The following is a 16787-nucleotide window of genomic DNA, read 5'->3' as shown; positions in this document are numbered from 1 at the left end:
AGTATTATGAAAAGTGTTAAAATTATTTATTTGTACATTCTTCTTCATTCTTGCATGGCTTGAATTCCCTTAATCATGGTCATAGTAAGCATGACTCATTCCTGTAGACCAGTTCAACTTTCTCTGTAATCTATTCCCAGTAACACAATTTCTGCAAGTGTTCTCTACAAGATATGTATGTGTTAATACAAAAATATTCCACATATCCTTTTGTTCTTCTGTTCCTGTGTACTATATAAGAAAACATACGATTTCAGCCATGACATGACAGAGACAATTTACCAGGGAAGGTTGAAAAATGTTTCACTACTGTTTAAAAGAATACTGCTAAAGAAAAGGATTTGTATTGTTATTGTTGTTATCTTCAATACTCAGACCTCATCTAGAAAACTGTATCTGTCTGGGGGAGGGTGGGGCATCTAATTTTACCACAGAATCAGCAACCCACTACCAACAGAAAAAATCCACCCCTCCACAGGAAAAAAAATAAATTACTGGAAAAAGAAGAAAAACTCAGTTAACAGCATTAATCACTGCAGCATATTTGGTTTAGGGCAGGGTAGGGATAACAAACAAATGCATAAATCATAACTGTTAAATATATACATATATATATATATATATCTCCTAGAAATTGGTCACTGTCATTTGTAGTCAAAGACTTTTACTTAACATCTGAGCTCTTGTTAGTACAGTAGCTATTAAGGATGAGGTACAGAATTATAACATTAACAGTTTTGAAGGTATTTCTGAATATTATGGGATTTTCACCATCAGTAGATACACCTCACAGTTTCAGTATGGCCAAATGACATTGTTGCTATTTCACAGATGAATACAGCAGAATACAAGAATGCAACAGAATACACAGGCTCATGTTCTGCAACCTATGCACAAGAAATCAGTGGAGGTAGGTACATTTAATAAAATATTGACATGTGCTCTACATGAAAAAATACTTAGAAGAAAGAAAACAAAAAGCCCACAAGTGTTAAAAGTAATATACACAAAAATAGTAATTAGTAAATATTTTTGTGCAAACTATTTTACTTACAATAATAATAATAAATCATACTCCTTGTTTGAATCAACTTTTAAAAAAATAAACAAAAAAAAAGAAAAGCATACTTGGCTTCAATAACATTTCTGATTAAAATGTGAAAATCTTACTTTTTTTTTTTTATCATCTTCACAAGTCTATCTGAAGACTTGGAAGACAAAAACTTTAATGCTCCACTGATATAAAAAAACAAAAAAAAACAAACAACAAAAAAAAAAAAAAAAAACACAAAAAACATGCTGAAAGAAAGGTTTCAAAACCTGCTTTGATTCCAGTGTTTCTTTTATAAACTGGAAGCAGCATGTTGATATACATCAGTGCAGAAACACAGCCTTAGTTTGCAGAACAGTCTTTGGTGAGAAGTACTGTTAGATTCTACTCAAATGATAGAACAAAAGAACTTTCAATATACAACATTCTGGCATTTTTAATCACACATTATTTATGAATAATGAACAAGTAAATTTCTCACATATATTCAACTGATCTCCCAAAAAAAAAAAAAGATAACATTAAAAAAAAAAAAACTGACAAAAATGTTTTCTACTATGTTCTTATGGTCTTCCATGGGGGTAAAAAGTATCATTTCACTTTCCAGCAGAAATTTTGAGTGACGCTCTACAAGAAATATAACTTTAACAATACTTGTCATTATTAGACCTCTTCCATTATCTTCCAAAATTCAAATTTTGTTTGGATAGCATATGGTGATTATAAACATAATAACCTAATTAATTTGTTAATAAGTGTGTAAATGACTGTTGACACTGAAAAAAATTACAATCCATTAATACATATCCTCTGCATTCATTTAAGCTAATTCTGAGCTGTTTGTAAAGCATAAAATTAACAGGGTATCGGTATGCTGGCAGGTAGCTGCAATTATCTTCTCATGTTGCAGAAGCCATTTAAAAATCATTTAAGAGCAAAGGATGAATGGTGTTCCAGTAAATCCCATTAAATCAGTGCACAGACACAACAGCAGCAGAAGCAAACAGGCTGATAGAACTGTGAAAACCCATAAAGATGAAAAAGAAAAAGGACTGCTCAATACAGCTACTTACATCATGGCCTACAAGTTCTGTCTGCGTGGATTTATCTGCTTGGGAAACAAAAGCCTTCTGCAAACACTGAGCCTTTTCCTGTAAAACAAAATAACATATCACAGGTGAGTCATCTTTTTGCTCACTGAGCTTTGCAGCTATCAAATAAGTACAAAACTCATGCACGGCCAGCTGTTCAGAAATGAATTTTACTAGGACACTATTCTGACTGTAAGGTTTATTTCCTTACTAGTATTTCCTACATTAACGTATCTTCCTCTTAAATAGACAGGAAAGTCCAACTCTGCAGAAGAGCTTCATCCACAGGAAGGATGTGGACGAAGAAGAAATTGTCAGATTGTGAAGAGCCACTCCTGAGAAAACAGCCAAGAGTTGGTTGAGAGCCTGTGGGTAAAAATTAAGGACTGGACCAACAAAGTGGTTGTGGTTGGGGTCTGCTACAGGCCACCTGATCAGTGGGAGCCTGTGGATGAGGCATTCTTGCTCCAACTACAAGAAGCTTCTCGCTCACAGACTCTCATCCCTCCTGGGAGATTTCAATCACCTGGATATTTGCTAGGAAAGCCATGTGGCAGGCAGTAAGCAATCCAGGAGACTCCTGGAGTCCACTGATAGTAACTTCCTCTTCCAGGTGTTAGACAAACATACCAGAGGAGAAGCATTACTGGGCCTGGTGCTCACCAATGTGGAAGAGCTCCTTGAAGAGGTTAAGACTGGAGGAAGTCTGGAGTTTAAGACTGGAGGAAGAAACTGTTGTTTTTTTTTCTCAAGGAAATTATACAACGAAAAAGTTGTAAATACATAGAATAAGGTAAGAAAAGGCACACAAGAGGGTAAGGTTTCATGAACACAGAACGCTAAAAGTCCTTTAGCGCACTGATTTATATTTTCTTATCTACCAAATCAGTTTTATTTTTCAGGTATACCCATAAAAAAATACTTAACTCATTTTATATGCAAATTCCTCAAGATCTACAAAAATATGTTTGCGTATGCTGTTGTTCCTGTAATATTAGTAAAACTAAATCTATGTAAATTGAAATTCAGTCTAAATGAATCTTGAGTTGAATGACACTCAGGTTTTACTTCAATAAAGATATAGAAACCTTACTATTTTCAGCTACTGTGTGTTGTTTTTCAAAAGTACCTATATATTTTTAAAATCAAATGTTGTTAATTTCAAGGCAGGACACACACCACTAAATTGAGTGAATTTTCACCCAAAGCTTGTAAATATCAGGAAGACAACTTCAAAATGGTCCTGTCTCTGGCATCTCAACTCTTCAAAAATAAATAAATAAATAAATAAATGAGTAAAAATCAGACCAAACACTTCACTGCACTGTGTTTCGTAGTGGTCCAGTGAAAGAAATCTCTCTAAAGACCAAAAAGGGACTTAATAATTTGTTTTTGAGATTCTTTCAGATTTTTAAGATCTTGTCTACAAACTACATGTAGGTGCATTTTTTAAATAGAGCATAAATGAACAGTTTTTCTTAACCATTCTGCATGTTGTCTTTCCTTCTTATTAAAATATATAGCATTAAGAGTACACTTGTATGGTGACAGGACTAACAGCACAAAAATTCTCGTTCACTGTGTTCATCCTAACTAATTAAAATAGGCAAGAAGAACTGTTGGAAGTTTTGAAGTCACATAGCAACTCCACAACACCACTATCAGCACGATCATAAAAATGCCCTCTCATGAGTTTGTGCTTGTATACTTATTTTATGTTCACAGTAAGTTACTGAGAGGTGCTGTAATAGGAAGATAGGAGGCACCAGATGATCACAAGCATGTAAAAATATTCTATGTAAGAAAAATAAATAAATAAAAAATAAAGAAGGCAGACAAACGGATGTAAGTAAAGAGAGAGACAAAACAGCAGTATTCCTTGAATTGTAATAAGGTGCCAAAGTGTTGACCAAAACAAGTTTAGTTCCAGAAAGACAACAAATAAGGGAGACTACTGCAGTCAGAATGATGGTAAAGACAGTCATTTGCATTAGAAACAGACAAGGAAAACAAAGTCACCCAGTGTGATTCTCAAGATTTATATATCCCCTAAATGTGCATGATTTACAACGTGTCAGCAAAAGCTACCTTGAGAATTTTTGGACTCATTACCCTGCTTTGCTATCACTACTGGAAGAAAAATAGAAAAGAATACAACTAAGGCCTACCCAAAACAAACCCCAGCACCTACATTAAAAGTTCTGCAGACAGGACTGGCAGGAGTTTTTCTGACACATGTCAGCAAGAGTTTTTCTGACATGATGACACATGTATCATCAGACATCTCTTACTTACCTCACTTCTCTACTAACATGATTGTGAATTGAACTATCAGTTCACAAAGTACTTCATCCTAATATGAGATGATAGACATTAGAAGTAGCAATGCCTCAGAAGAAATTGTAAAAAGTGCACAAACCAAAGCCTGTCAAATCCTTTTAACATTTGTACATACCAGAATTGCCTTGCACACTACAAGAACTACATTTTTTATTGTTACAGTTTGGGCTTTGATATCTATCTATCTATCTATTTTAACCTGCATGCTACAATATAAGTCAAGTAGCATAAAGCACTAACGGAACTACTCTTATTGCTAATGTTTTATTGTCAATATTCCACAGCAGAGGAATATCTGCATCAAACTGTACTTTAAATGTTACATACACACAGAAACTACCCAGGTCCAGTTTAAAGCTACATTCCCAACAAATCCACATGGAGTTACAAATATTCTGCATTGTTTGAACCAGACCCCTCCCCCCCCGAGTTGTTTAGCCAATATCCCTTAATTAAGAGTAAATACCTGAATATTGATGGTTTAAATTTGTTCAACTTAAATGAATACTGAAACAAAACCTTTTTTTTTTTTTTTTTTTCTTTTTTTTTTCTAAGGGTGGAAGTTTCACAGCCAAATTTGCATTCCAAACATGAACAAAAGTGGAATGTCAGCTGGGATACTGAAAAGCAGCATTTGGGAGCTACTTCAATTGTTTGGAATGGGAACTTCCAGAGTAAAAGTTGTGCTTAGCCTTCACAACTGCAAGACAGGTACTTGAGAAAGAGTAGAGTGAGTTACTAGCAGAATATTTATATTTAGAGAGTCAGTACAGGCTAATACATCTCAAAACATTACTAGCTTTTTACTACATTTCTCCTCCAAGAAGGAAAATGCTAAAACAATTTTCATAGCTTTGATTGAGACTGGGTTAAAATTCTCATATCGAATTCCGTATCAGTGAAAGCATGGTGACCACTTGTGGCGTTTTGCTTAATTGCAAATTCCAAAAAAAATTTACCTTGAACAGACCACAATTTACCATACCGCCTGTTTTAGATGAATTAGAAGTTTGTTAATCCATACAGCTGTGGCTTTCCTCACTAAGTAAACTATTTTGTCCAGTTGGTAACATACTAAATGACTTCTTTTACCAAATACATTTTTTTCTAAAAGCTGCTCCACCTTTGTTGTCACCCAGATTAAAAGAATATTTATGTATAAAAGTCCACAATTAACCATTTTGAATTCAAATCACTTCATCCTCAGATGCCTCAACCTCTTTCTCTTATAGCCTGTACAGATTATTTTACTGCTTCATGAAGACAAATATGTTTCATTTGGGTTTACTCTCAGCATACAGCCAATGCATCAGCATTGCAGTCAGATTTACAATTTACATGCAATTGCTTCCCTTGCTTCAGGCATTTACCCCACTGCGAATAACAACTTATGTTTGTCAGGGAACCTGGGGACAAAAGCTTTCTTCAAGAGACTTACAAAATGCACAGCCTGTTAATTCTGATGTGCTGTGAGATTAAACTTAATCAACAGCAGCAGGAAGGCAGTGAGAGCAAAGGGATAACAAGCAGCACAAAAAACTGCTCTCCAACATCTATTCTGTTTAATTTACAAACTACAATAAGCAACAGAATTGGCTATATGATAGCTATTTCCACAGAAACTCAGTCCCTTTGGGCTCGAGTCTCAAGTTTGGAACAAAATATAACAAACAACGCATTGTTCTAGTGATCAGCCAAAGTACAGATGAATCACATCATGCTTGAAAGTGCTCTGTGAAGCCCATCAATCTTTCAAGCACAGTCAAAAAAAAGTGTTTAGAGGAAGCGTGGTCAAATAGTCTACACAAAGACAACATTTGGAGAGACCGATTGAACTAAGGTGCTGAAAAACAACAATAAAAATAGAAGCATTATTCTACAGTTACAGCAGTGGATGGGTACAATCATCCACGAGGGCATGAGCTCATCATCCAGGAGAAAAAAAATGAGGGAGAACTTGGTGGGAACGCATACCAGCACACAGAAATAGAGGTTTCATGGTGTCTTATAGTATTGTCAAATCAACAAAACTGACAAAGACCAAAGCAACATGGAATTTCAATGAATGTTTCATAGTTTTCACACATATTATTTTTCACACATAGCACTTACACAAACCAAAATAGTTTTTCAGTTACTGCAACATATTTTTATTTTAGGTTATTTTATTTGTAAAGCACAAATGCAAAGTCCTATGTATGTGTTAAGTACATTTTCTGGAATGAAATTTGATCTCCATTTAACTTTCAAAACATAGTGTCCAGGTGTGAATCAAGAAACACTAAGACAAGCCAGTCTCCAGGTAGTTTGAACTGCTTTAATAATTAGTGAAAAGTCTGAGACAAAAAAAAAAAAAAGTGCACCTTAGCACCTTCAAACAGTTATCATAGAATCATAGAATATCCTGAGTTGGAAGGGACCCTTAAGGATCATCAAGTCCAACTCTTAATATAGTTATTATGTTAATTTTATGAAGTAATGTTAATATTATGAAGTAACTATATTTTTAAAAGATAACAATATTTAGGAAGATATCAAATCTTAATATAGTTATAGGCTTCGCTATAGTCATGCTAGCTACTCTTACAGTAATGCAAAAGTTTACTAGATCCTAGCTTGAGAGGGTTATTGCTGCTGTGTTTTTTTTTTGTTTGTTTGTTTTTTAAAGTTTTTAAAACCTCATAATCCAAGTATTTTCTTAAACTTTCTATCTCCAAGCTCTACAAGCAAAAAATCATCTTTGTATTGCTAAGTGCTGCACAACCTTACCAAAAAATCAAGACTTCACACATTGAGAGCACAGGCTATCAAAAACCAGAACCAATCCACCAAAACCAGAAAAAAATCAATCAAAAACAAACAAACTGTGAACACATTATGCCACTGAGCTGATGAATGCCAGGGACAGAACTAGAACTTAAAAATCTGAATCTTCCAACTCCTATTTCTTTAACTGGACCACTCAGTGTCCTAAACATTATTACCCTTATCATTTCTATATATATTACAAAATTAAAAGCAAATGTTTGCAGGGACATGAGACTACCACAGAATTTCAGGGTAAGTATTTTGCAAACACTGAGCTTTTCACTTTATATTTTTAAAGCATCTTTTGAAGATGCTTTAAGACACAGCATTACATATACTGACAGATTATTTGTTTATGCTATGTTAAAAAAAAAAATAGCATTGCCATTCTTAACAGGGGATTTTTATTTTTTTCTTACACCAAAAAATGTGTCTTGATAAATTGTTTCCTATTTCTTCAGTTGCATCATCAGAAAGTAAATGACTCAATTTCTAGGTGTTATTACAATTTGTAATTTATATTTTAAAGCAGTAACTAATTATTGTGTATTACAACTATTCTCACATTCAGTAAAGTTGTATAGCAATTACTCATTTTATTATTGCTTACATTTCCCAAAAGAAATCAGTACTGCTAAATTCATGCACACACAACCCTTGAAGTATTAGAACTTCCAGTCATCATGTCTCTAAAAGTAATTAAAAAAAATAATAATTACAAATCACACATTCATATATGGCCCAAACATGTCCATGCATGCTTTACATAATTTAATATAATGAAAAATTTATATGGTCACATTCTATGAATAAGATGCTTCAAGAAGTGATGCCAGTCTTTAACAAAAACTGAGAAAACTATTGGAAGGGAAAAAAAAAGAACAAGCAGTAATGCAGTTAAAAACCTCTAAAAAGTGGATATATCAAGCATAGCCATTCATGCAGAAATCAACTCTGCAAGTAAAGTTTTGAACTTTTTTATAAACGTTGTTAGTCTCATTTTGTTTTACAGTTCCATCCAGATGTCTGGGAAGATATCCCATGTCCTATACCAGCTCATCTAATAAAGAATGAGTTCTCTGTCAGCCCACATGTCTTTAGACTATCATAGCTACATCACCACTAGTACCACTGAGAGAAAGTTTTGTCCCAAAACACATCCAACAAACAAGCTAAGGAGACAACATAATCTCAAGTTTTATAAATCAAAAATCATGATACAGGGACATTAGACCTTAGAGCAGTAAACCAAAACAAATATTAAGCATTCATCTAGCACTATTGACTTGATCTTCCTACACATATTTAAAGAAAAATAGTCAATACGTTTTCAAGGTCATGTGTAAAAGCATCTGCAGAGTTATGGAGTGATTTATAGCTCCATGCTCCAAGTCTTATGTCCCATGCACAAAATCAGTCTTCCTCTTGCCATAAGGCTTCAAAACATTTGTATTAGATATGAATTTCATGTTCAGTTATCTTCTAAAAGTCCATGACAATGAACAGTATTCAGTAACATGCAAGGTTAGGGCAAAGCTCGAAATCACATTCAGTTTCAATGATCAAACTTGCAAACATTTGAGTGATAATATTTCAACATATTTCTAAATGGGCATCACAGGGCCGTGATATTACAGATCTCACTTAACTGCATAGAGTTAAATAACCACCACTGAAGATGCGAACTTGGTTACTGTTCTTTCACACAGCCATTCATTGTATCAGTTGTAAAGCACTTGATCACCAAGTCTAATATGGTTTTACCTCATTTAAGGTACACTTGTCCTAAGTTTACTAGCTGGAAATGAAACAAGCATGTAAAGTGGAAAATATTAAAAACGAGACAACAATAATTACATTTCTTGTAAGGCAAGCAAATTCGTGTTCAAGATTTTTAGAAATTTGCATGTTAGCAAAATAGTATCCTAAACCTTACATAAAGATATAAACTTAAGGATAAGTTCTGCATGGGTACAAGAATAGAATTTCAGAGCCTGTTCATGATTTTTTTTTTTTGGTTACCAGCAGAAGGCATTGAAAGAAAACTCAGTTGGTTAAACAAGGACAATACGAACTAACATCAGTATGAAAATTCTGTAGCAATAACTGCAACACATTTAATATGAAGTACTACTTAGGGAAGTTATTTTATTAACTTTTTAAATTATCAAAGTACTCATTTACTTTTCTTCATGTTTTTCTTCCTTACAATGTTAAATACTGTTATGCACTTTGTCCTTTAGACCTCTAAGTGGAGATATTTCAGTACGTTGTTCATCAAACATTTCTGGTGTTTCCTGTTTCCTTCAGGATATCGGTGTGATGTGATTAATATCAGTGCCAGTCACTTAGTGCATAGATTTAATGGCACGTGCATTAGTCAGAGTGCAGAAATCAGTAACTCAGCACATTACAAATTGCAACTAATGTATATCGAAGGCTTCTGGCATTAATTAAACCTCACACAGCTAAGTGTTTACAGTAATTTTACAGATTGCTGTCCTGAGTAAAGAGATTCAAGACTGCAGCATTAACAGTGTACACTATAAACATATCAAAGCATCATACTCAATTAGTTCCAGTGACTTTTACACAGGGCAGATTTTGACCACTGTTGGTCAAAACAGAAAAAAAAATATCATAAAAATAAAATTTTTACTGCCACCATGGAAATCAAAAAGAACATATACTAATCTTTCCAATAAATAAGACCTTGGTTTTATTAATTTATTTGAAAAATGTATGACCTGTATATCACGAGAAATATATCCAGCAATACTGAAAACAAGCCACAGCTGCCTGTTTTTGAGTTGTTTCCTCTGTGCTACTATATCAATTACTCGATATTTTATTTGTACATCTCAGCAAATAGTTTGCACAGAACTTGGTTTGCACAGAGCTTAGCTTTACTGCTGATATGTGACATGATTTTGTCCTGCACTCATATGCAGACTATTACGCATGCACTAGAAGTGATCACACTGTCTGCCATCCTCAATAACAATTTTTGATTACAGTGATCAATACCAACTTGTCTAAGCAACAGAGGTGCTAATGAAATAAACTTTCTCTAAGTTTAATTACTGGACAGACGTGAAGGACCTAAAGTCAGCAAGGGGCTTCATCATGAGAATCAGGCTTTCTGCAAGGTCAGCCAGATGTGCACCCAGAAGACACAGTTGCTGAGCTACTTTTACTGAAAAAGTCTTAGTCACTAAAACCAGGCTCACAGATGCACTGCAAAGTTGTTTTTTGTTTGTTTGTTTGTTTTCAGTCAATTACTTGCATAAGCAAGTACCAAAAGGCACTTTCACTCTGTGTGAACCTGCTGTCAGGTGAAGCCACAGCATAGATTTTGCCAGCAATTGACACTGGAATGTTATTAAGATAGACACTTTTTATTGTGAATTTAGGTTCATCACTCATGCCCTATGCTCTCATCTGTTCACCTTAACTGAGACACAGAAAATTAAAGGCAAAGTAACTTATATTTAAATTGATCAAACAAAACCAACATACTTTAATATGCATTATCCAAATACTTTTTTCCCACATCTATCCAAGGCCCAAAAATAATGCTCAGCAGCTTTTTGCTACTCTGCCAAAGCACAATAGTTTTGATATGGCAACAAGATTTCAGTTTTCACTTTTACAATACAAAAGCATTCCAAAGCAGCCTGTGTATTTTCTATAATACTTGTCAGACTTTGACATAGCAATATTACAGAACAAGATGTAAGAGAAACGTGTCAAGTCTGCTTTTTTCCCAAACATTTCTTTAATTCATTCAGAAACTTTACCAGTGATTGGAGTTTGACTTCATGAAATTTTAAGACTTAAGAATTCTACAGCAAATTATTGTCATACTGGAACCAAGCTGTGCATTTACAGCACTGAAGTTTTGATTTCAATTGATGAAAGTAATGAAAGCCATAGCAAAATATTTTCATCACCATATTTTTTTTTTCTTTTCCAAGCCTCTACAAAAGATACTAAGAATTCTTATACTGTACACAGAACGCAGCCATTACAATCTAGTTTTTGTTATGATGAACATGCACAAAGAAGCAATAGCACCAAGAATCTGAAACATTTATAATACTTACAAAATAGTAAAGAATAAGATCTTGAGGAAAGAGCATTGAAACAAGATTTCTCATTTTTTTCTTCCTTTTAAAAATGTAACTTAAGGAAACAGTGACTAGAACTCCATTTCATACTGATATATATCATCTGCAAAACACGTTGCAATGGTCCCCAGATTACTGCTGTAATGGGACCACAAAGACAACTTAGAATCATGACCATAAGCAGCTGCAACATAAAACTGCTCAAAGAGGAGATATAACAACTCAAATTATGATCTATTCATAAAAGCACAATTCCATTACACAATTCTGAAGAGACACCCTGATACTATTTTATATAGCTTTTCAGGCAAAAGCAAAATAAATTCTAATTTTGCCTCAGAAAATGAGAAGTGAAAAAGAGATGAAGGAAAACCTATGGCACTTTAAAAACAGTAATAGTCAGTTTATACCATAATATAAATTCATTGTGCCAAATAAACCTCTTTATTGGCTCATAATCAGCTTGTTGGTACACCATTGTTGATAAAACTGTTTTGCTAAATTTTTTTAGTGTTCCTCAGTCCTGTCCCACTGCTCTCTTAGGTCATAATGCATACCTACCATCAAAAAAGAGTTTGTTTGCAAACACTGCCTTTACACAAGTCAGCATTTCCTAGGAAGATGCCTCATTTCTCAACAGATAACAAATGCTATAACAGTATCTTGTGAAGATACAGAAGAGAAGATTTGGAATTCTATCTGTTGGCTAAAGACCAGGGCCTTCCTCTGATCTTTAGCTGTAAACAAGGGATTTCAAATTGTTGGCATATTAGAAGATGTAATGAATGGCTGAAGTAGAAAATGAAGGCATAAAGCTACTAGCACCCCAAAATCTCACAAGTTTGAGGGGGGATTGGATAAATGAGCAGTAGAGGTCTTTGAAGGGTTATCGAATAAACAGGCAACAAGAGGTTCAGGACATCCCTTGAACTGCAAAGTGATAGACTGGAAAGATCATTGAGGAAAATATCACATGCTTTCACGGTGCCAGCTTTTCTCTAAGCAGCTGCTTGTGGCCACCACTGGAGACAGACTGAAGGGCTTGCACAGCTTTTCTAACTTCATATCCTAAAGAATAAAACAAGCCCACTCCACTTCCCAGAACAGTAGTATCAACCTCCCAGGCACATACTGTTTTCAAACAACAAGAAAACTGTTTGTCTTTACTTTTGCTCCAGTTACTTCTCATTTCTTAATAAGAGAAAAATACTTTGTGTAGGTTTTTCCCCCTTTCTTCAGTGAAGCTTGTAGTACTAGGAGCTAAGACTAAAATAAAAATGAGCAAAAGCTACTAAATGGCACATCCTAGGGAGAACTGTATAGATAATTAAAGCAAGATCAAACAAAATAAGTGTTCTCTGTGATTACACATTACAGTAATATTTGCCCATGTGATCTAACAATAGTATGTATTTTCAAACTGGGTATTATACAGATATAGTGGTATCCACTTTGAAAAATAAGCCTTGTGTACGTTTTTCACGTCAATTCAAAAATCCAAACCTGACTGTACTTTGAAGATTCAGGATCCAGAGTTTAAATCAGAAATACTTAAAGATATATTAAAAAAAATCAACAAAGACCAACGTGGCAGAGAAGGGTAACATAATCTATAGGTCTTTTTCAACCTGAATAATTCTATGATTTATATGACTAAGTGACAGGGTGTAGATGGGAAGTAAACTTCAGTAACCAAAGTTAATGGAGAGTGTACAAGAAAGGTACTAAGTGAATGTTACAGCCCATGGCTGATGTTACCAAGGCACAATGATGTCACATTTTAAAATGTCTCCACCAAAACAAAACAGTATCAGTTAGCTCATTGGATGGTTTGATCTTTAGTTACAAATATTTAGCAACTGCGCAGCATTGTCCAGGGACTAAGCACTGGTTAGAATTTTTAAGATGTGAGAAACACTTTAAAAAGAAAAAACAAAACAAAACAAAACAAACAAACAAACAAAAAAAAAACAACAAAAAGGAACAAACAATTAAAAAACCCTACCATCTTCTTTTTTACCTGTTACATTGTACCCTCAACTACGTTCCATATGTCAGCTCTCAATTTTTAAAATCTCAAAGTAGATAACTGAAGTTATACAGCATGCTAAAGAAACAAGTGTCTTATTAATCTTGAAGAAAGATGAGACCAACAAGAGCCTTTGAAGTTCATCCAAAAGCTAGTGCAGAAGTATTTTAGAGTTTAGTTGTGAGACCTTCAGGTAGAGTAACAACCTGTTTCTCTACACCATACTGCTGCTATGTACACATATTCTTTCCTTTTTTGTACCCTTCTGTGAACCTTTCTTTTCCTGCTATAAATGACTAAGAAATTTCATTTTTCTCTGTTAGCAAGATACTTCGCTTTTCCCTTTAAACTTCAGCTTCTAAATGATGACTTAAATCCAAGGACCCTCCTCATTACAGGAATTTCAGTTTCAGAGTCAGTCACAACAAATTGGTTGCCAAAGTGCCAGGCTGGGTAACTTACTTAGTAAGAACCCTTTTCAGGGTTCTTACTAAAGTAGTAAAGATGTCACAGGAAGAACAAAAATAGAACTCAGTTCATGACAAAAATTACCTTTGAACTGAAACTTCCACAGCCTTAGAACATCCTGACACATGGGAATACAAGATACACATAGCATCTTGGTAATCCTCTTTACCATGTTTTTTTTTTTGTTTGTTTGCTTTCCCAAAGTGATGGCAACACCTGTTTTCTCCATCACAGAAAAGCTTGTTGACTGTATACATTTACCTGTACATGTTGACTGTATACACTATATCATATCCTAAATGTGCATCTCGATTTTTAAGTCAAGACCAGCAGTCCTCCAGAGGGTGAGGTGATACCCCTCAGTTTCTGCCTGATCTTCCAACCACTTCCAACAAACCAAGTCATGTAGAACAAGAGCTCTTCCATCTGGCAGAACTACAGGCAGCTACACTGCAACCAACAACCCAGCTGCAACTAGATCTTTTTCTGTACCGAGGACTCCACAAAATCACCAAGAATACAGAACTCCCCGGTCACATTCACAGCAGAGCAGGATAGCCTTTACTACACTCTATCAGTCTTCATCCTACTTCCTTATGCCCCCAGAACACCTCTGAACTCAGCAAAGCAGTTCACACAGAACCAGAAAATATAAAAGGACTATTTTCTTAAGAAAAAATCACTAATTATATATACATATTTATATATGTATACATTTACACAGGTGAAAATGTTCCTCCCTCTGACGGTGGGTTACTTCCTTCCTGTTGCTCCCACTTAAAGAGAAAAACACTCCTGAACTTCCAGTCCAAATCGGTTTTAACTACAAAGGCATTGTTAGAGAACACAGTTGCACATGCATTGCTGCACTCTGTAAGATTACTACCTTTTTTAAGTTTTGCAGCCTTCTCACATGATGCTTTTTAAAAAGTATTATTATTATTATTATTGGTCACTAATTACTCAGCTAAGGTGAGCCAGCAAGAGATGCACTCTGTAGTTCAAGTGCTTCTGGACAAGTGGAGTGAAATTTTGAGTATATAATTAGGACAAAAATGTATTGCTGCACTGTGCTTTTACTGGTAGATGCAAGAAGTTTGGAAAACTTAGTTGCAGGGTCCAAAGAGACATAGAAGAAGCTTATGTGAATGCAACAGTCAATATCACAACAGTCTCAACTACATTATATCTGGTATAACGTAAGTATATCTTTTCACTCTACAAAAAGCCCAATGATTTTGTATTTAGTTTAACACACAATTTTAGTAATAAGATATCAGTAAAAAAATATATATAATGTTCTGAATCACATTTCATGACTTGATTCTCTCTCTCCAGGGGAATCTTTAAATTGGACATAATAAGAGATTCAAGGTCAAAAGGGAGAAGGAGAGTCATGCTGTACCATACTTCTCTCATGCACCCTTTCCTCTTGTATTTTCATTCATTTTGCAGATCAAAAAGGAAGTCACCAGAAATTCAGTGTTCTATACCAATGATTCTTACCAAATTGCCTTGCAGTACAGGTCACATAGTTCATATACTCCCCACTGTTCTGTCTGCTCTTCGGTTTCAACTGACTGCTTTACACAGATGGCTACTTAATCCATCTCTGAACTTCTGTTCCCTACAGTTACTGAGTGTAGTATCAGGATGCTACTTTTCAAAGAACAATAATTCTGATTTCCCCAAGTTTACATTACAATCTGCTAGGTTTGCATATCCAATTTATCACTTCATTCCTTGTCTAGAAAGGATGCTTCAAAATCACCCTTTTAGACTTGTTTTACAGATGTGAACAATGAACAGAAATTTCACCGCATTTCAGTCATAAACCCAAATGATGGAATACTTCATTGCAATACTAAATAATAAATATCTGTAGAAAATCCATAGAAAAACATTAACATCTCCCTGTCTATTTGAACAAATAATATTATTTATGCAATTCATAATTCCACAAAATTGGTTGTCTAGACTTTGTAAAGTACTGTGAAACTCTTTCATACCAATGTGTTAGCAGATACGCCTTAAAATTACTCTGGGACATGTGGAAAATCAGGCACAGCCAGCCACTAGTTCACATGCAATGTCCCAGTAAATCAGGTACCAAAGAAGAAATAATAAAATAGAGTTCATTCATATTATACAAAGTTGTCGGAAGACTGATTTTGTATGTGATACAATTTTTCCATTATTACAGATAGAGATCACTGCTTTTAAATCTAGTTTGCTTTTTAATTGAACACTACCTTATAAATAATTGTCTAAGTTGTGCTTTCCCTTGGAAATAGCTTCTCAGTAGCATATTTCTTACCAGATATTTTGTCTTGGAACTTTTTTTAAAAAAATGCTTAAAGTGTTATAAAAAAATAATCCATATAAAATATAGATTTTTAACTTTTTCCTTTATTTCTAAGGTCTCCATCCTTTCTGCAGTGACTTCTGGTAGGAAGGTGGAAATTTCTAAGGGATAGACAAACTATTCCAAGGACATATCACCATGTTTAGCTCAGGAAGAAATACATTTTGTGTCTGGCTAAAAAAAAAAACAAAATCTGAATCATGCACAAACAATGGCTAAATTAAAAGCAATAAAATCTCTTCAGAACATTAATTTCTCTCTCTTTTGAGGACTGGGGTGGGGAGAGAGGATGCAGGAAGTAGGTCGCTGGAAATACTACCACTGCCAGCAGGAATACAAGCAGAAATGAAGGCAATCCTCACTACAGTAATTTCAACAGGAGTGATTTATTTTGCAGCCTACGTTTTCTTTCAAGGTTTTGAAATTATATTTCCATAATTTAGTCACATAAACAATATTTTGATTTAGGTATTTCTCTCTAATTCTGTCCCCTAAAAAAAAGACA

At 34.5% G+C, this 16787-nt stretch overlaps 1 protein-coding gene across 6 annotated transcripts in view; it reads right to left on the bottom strand.

Annotated features, from left to right (window-relative positions):
* Window positions 1-16787, bottom strand: part of CCSER1 (coiled-coil serine rich protein 1) — a 695877-nt gene that overhangs the window by 223234 nt on the left and 455856 nt on the right. For all 6 annotated transcript variants that reach the window (XM_084516947.1, XM_084516950.1, XM_084516951.1 and 3 more), the window contains one exon: window positions 2125-2202. In XM_084516947.1, the coding sequence (XP_084373073.1) occupies window positions 2125-2202 (78 nt within the window). The remainder of the gene's footprint in view (window positions 1-2124; window positions 2203-16787) is intronic.

This window comes from Aythya ferina, assembly GCF_964211825.1.
Source record: "Aythya ferina genome assembly, chromosome: 4".
In the NCBI taxonomy this organism is placed as follows: domain Eukaryota; kingdom Metazoa; phylum Chordata; class Aves; order Anseriformes; family Anatidae; genus Aythya; species Aythya ferina.
This window is presented reverse-complemented; position numbering and strand designations above follow the sequence as displayed.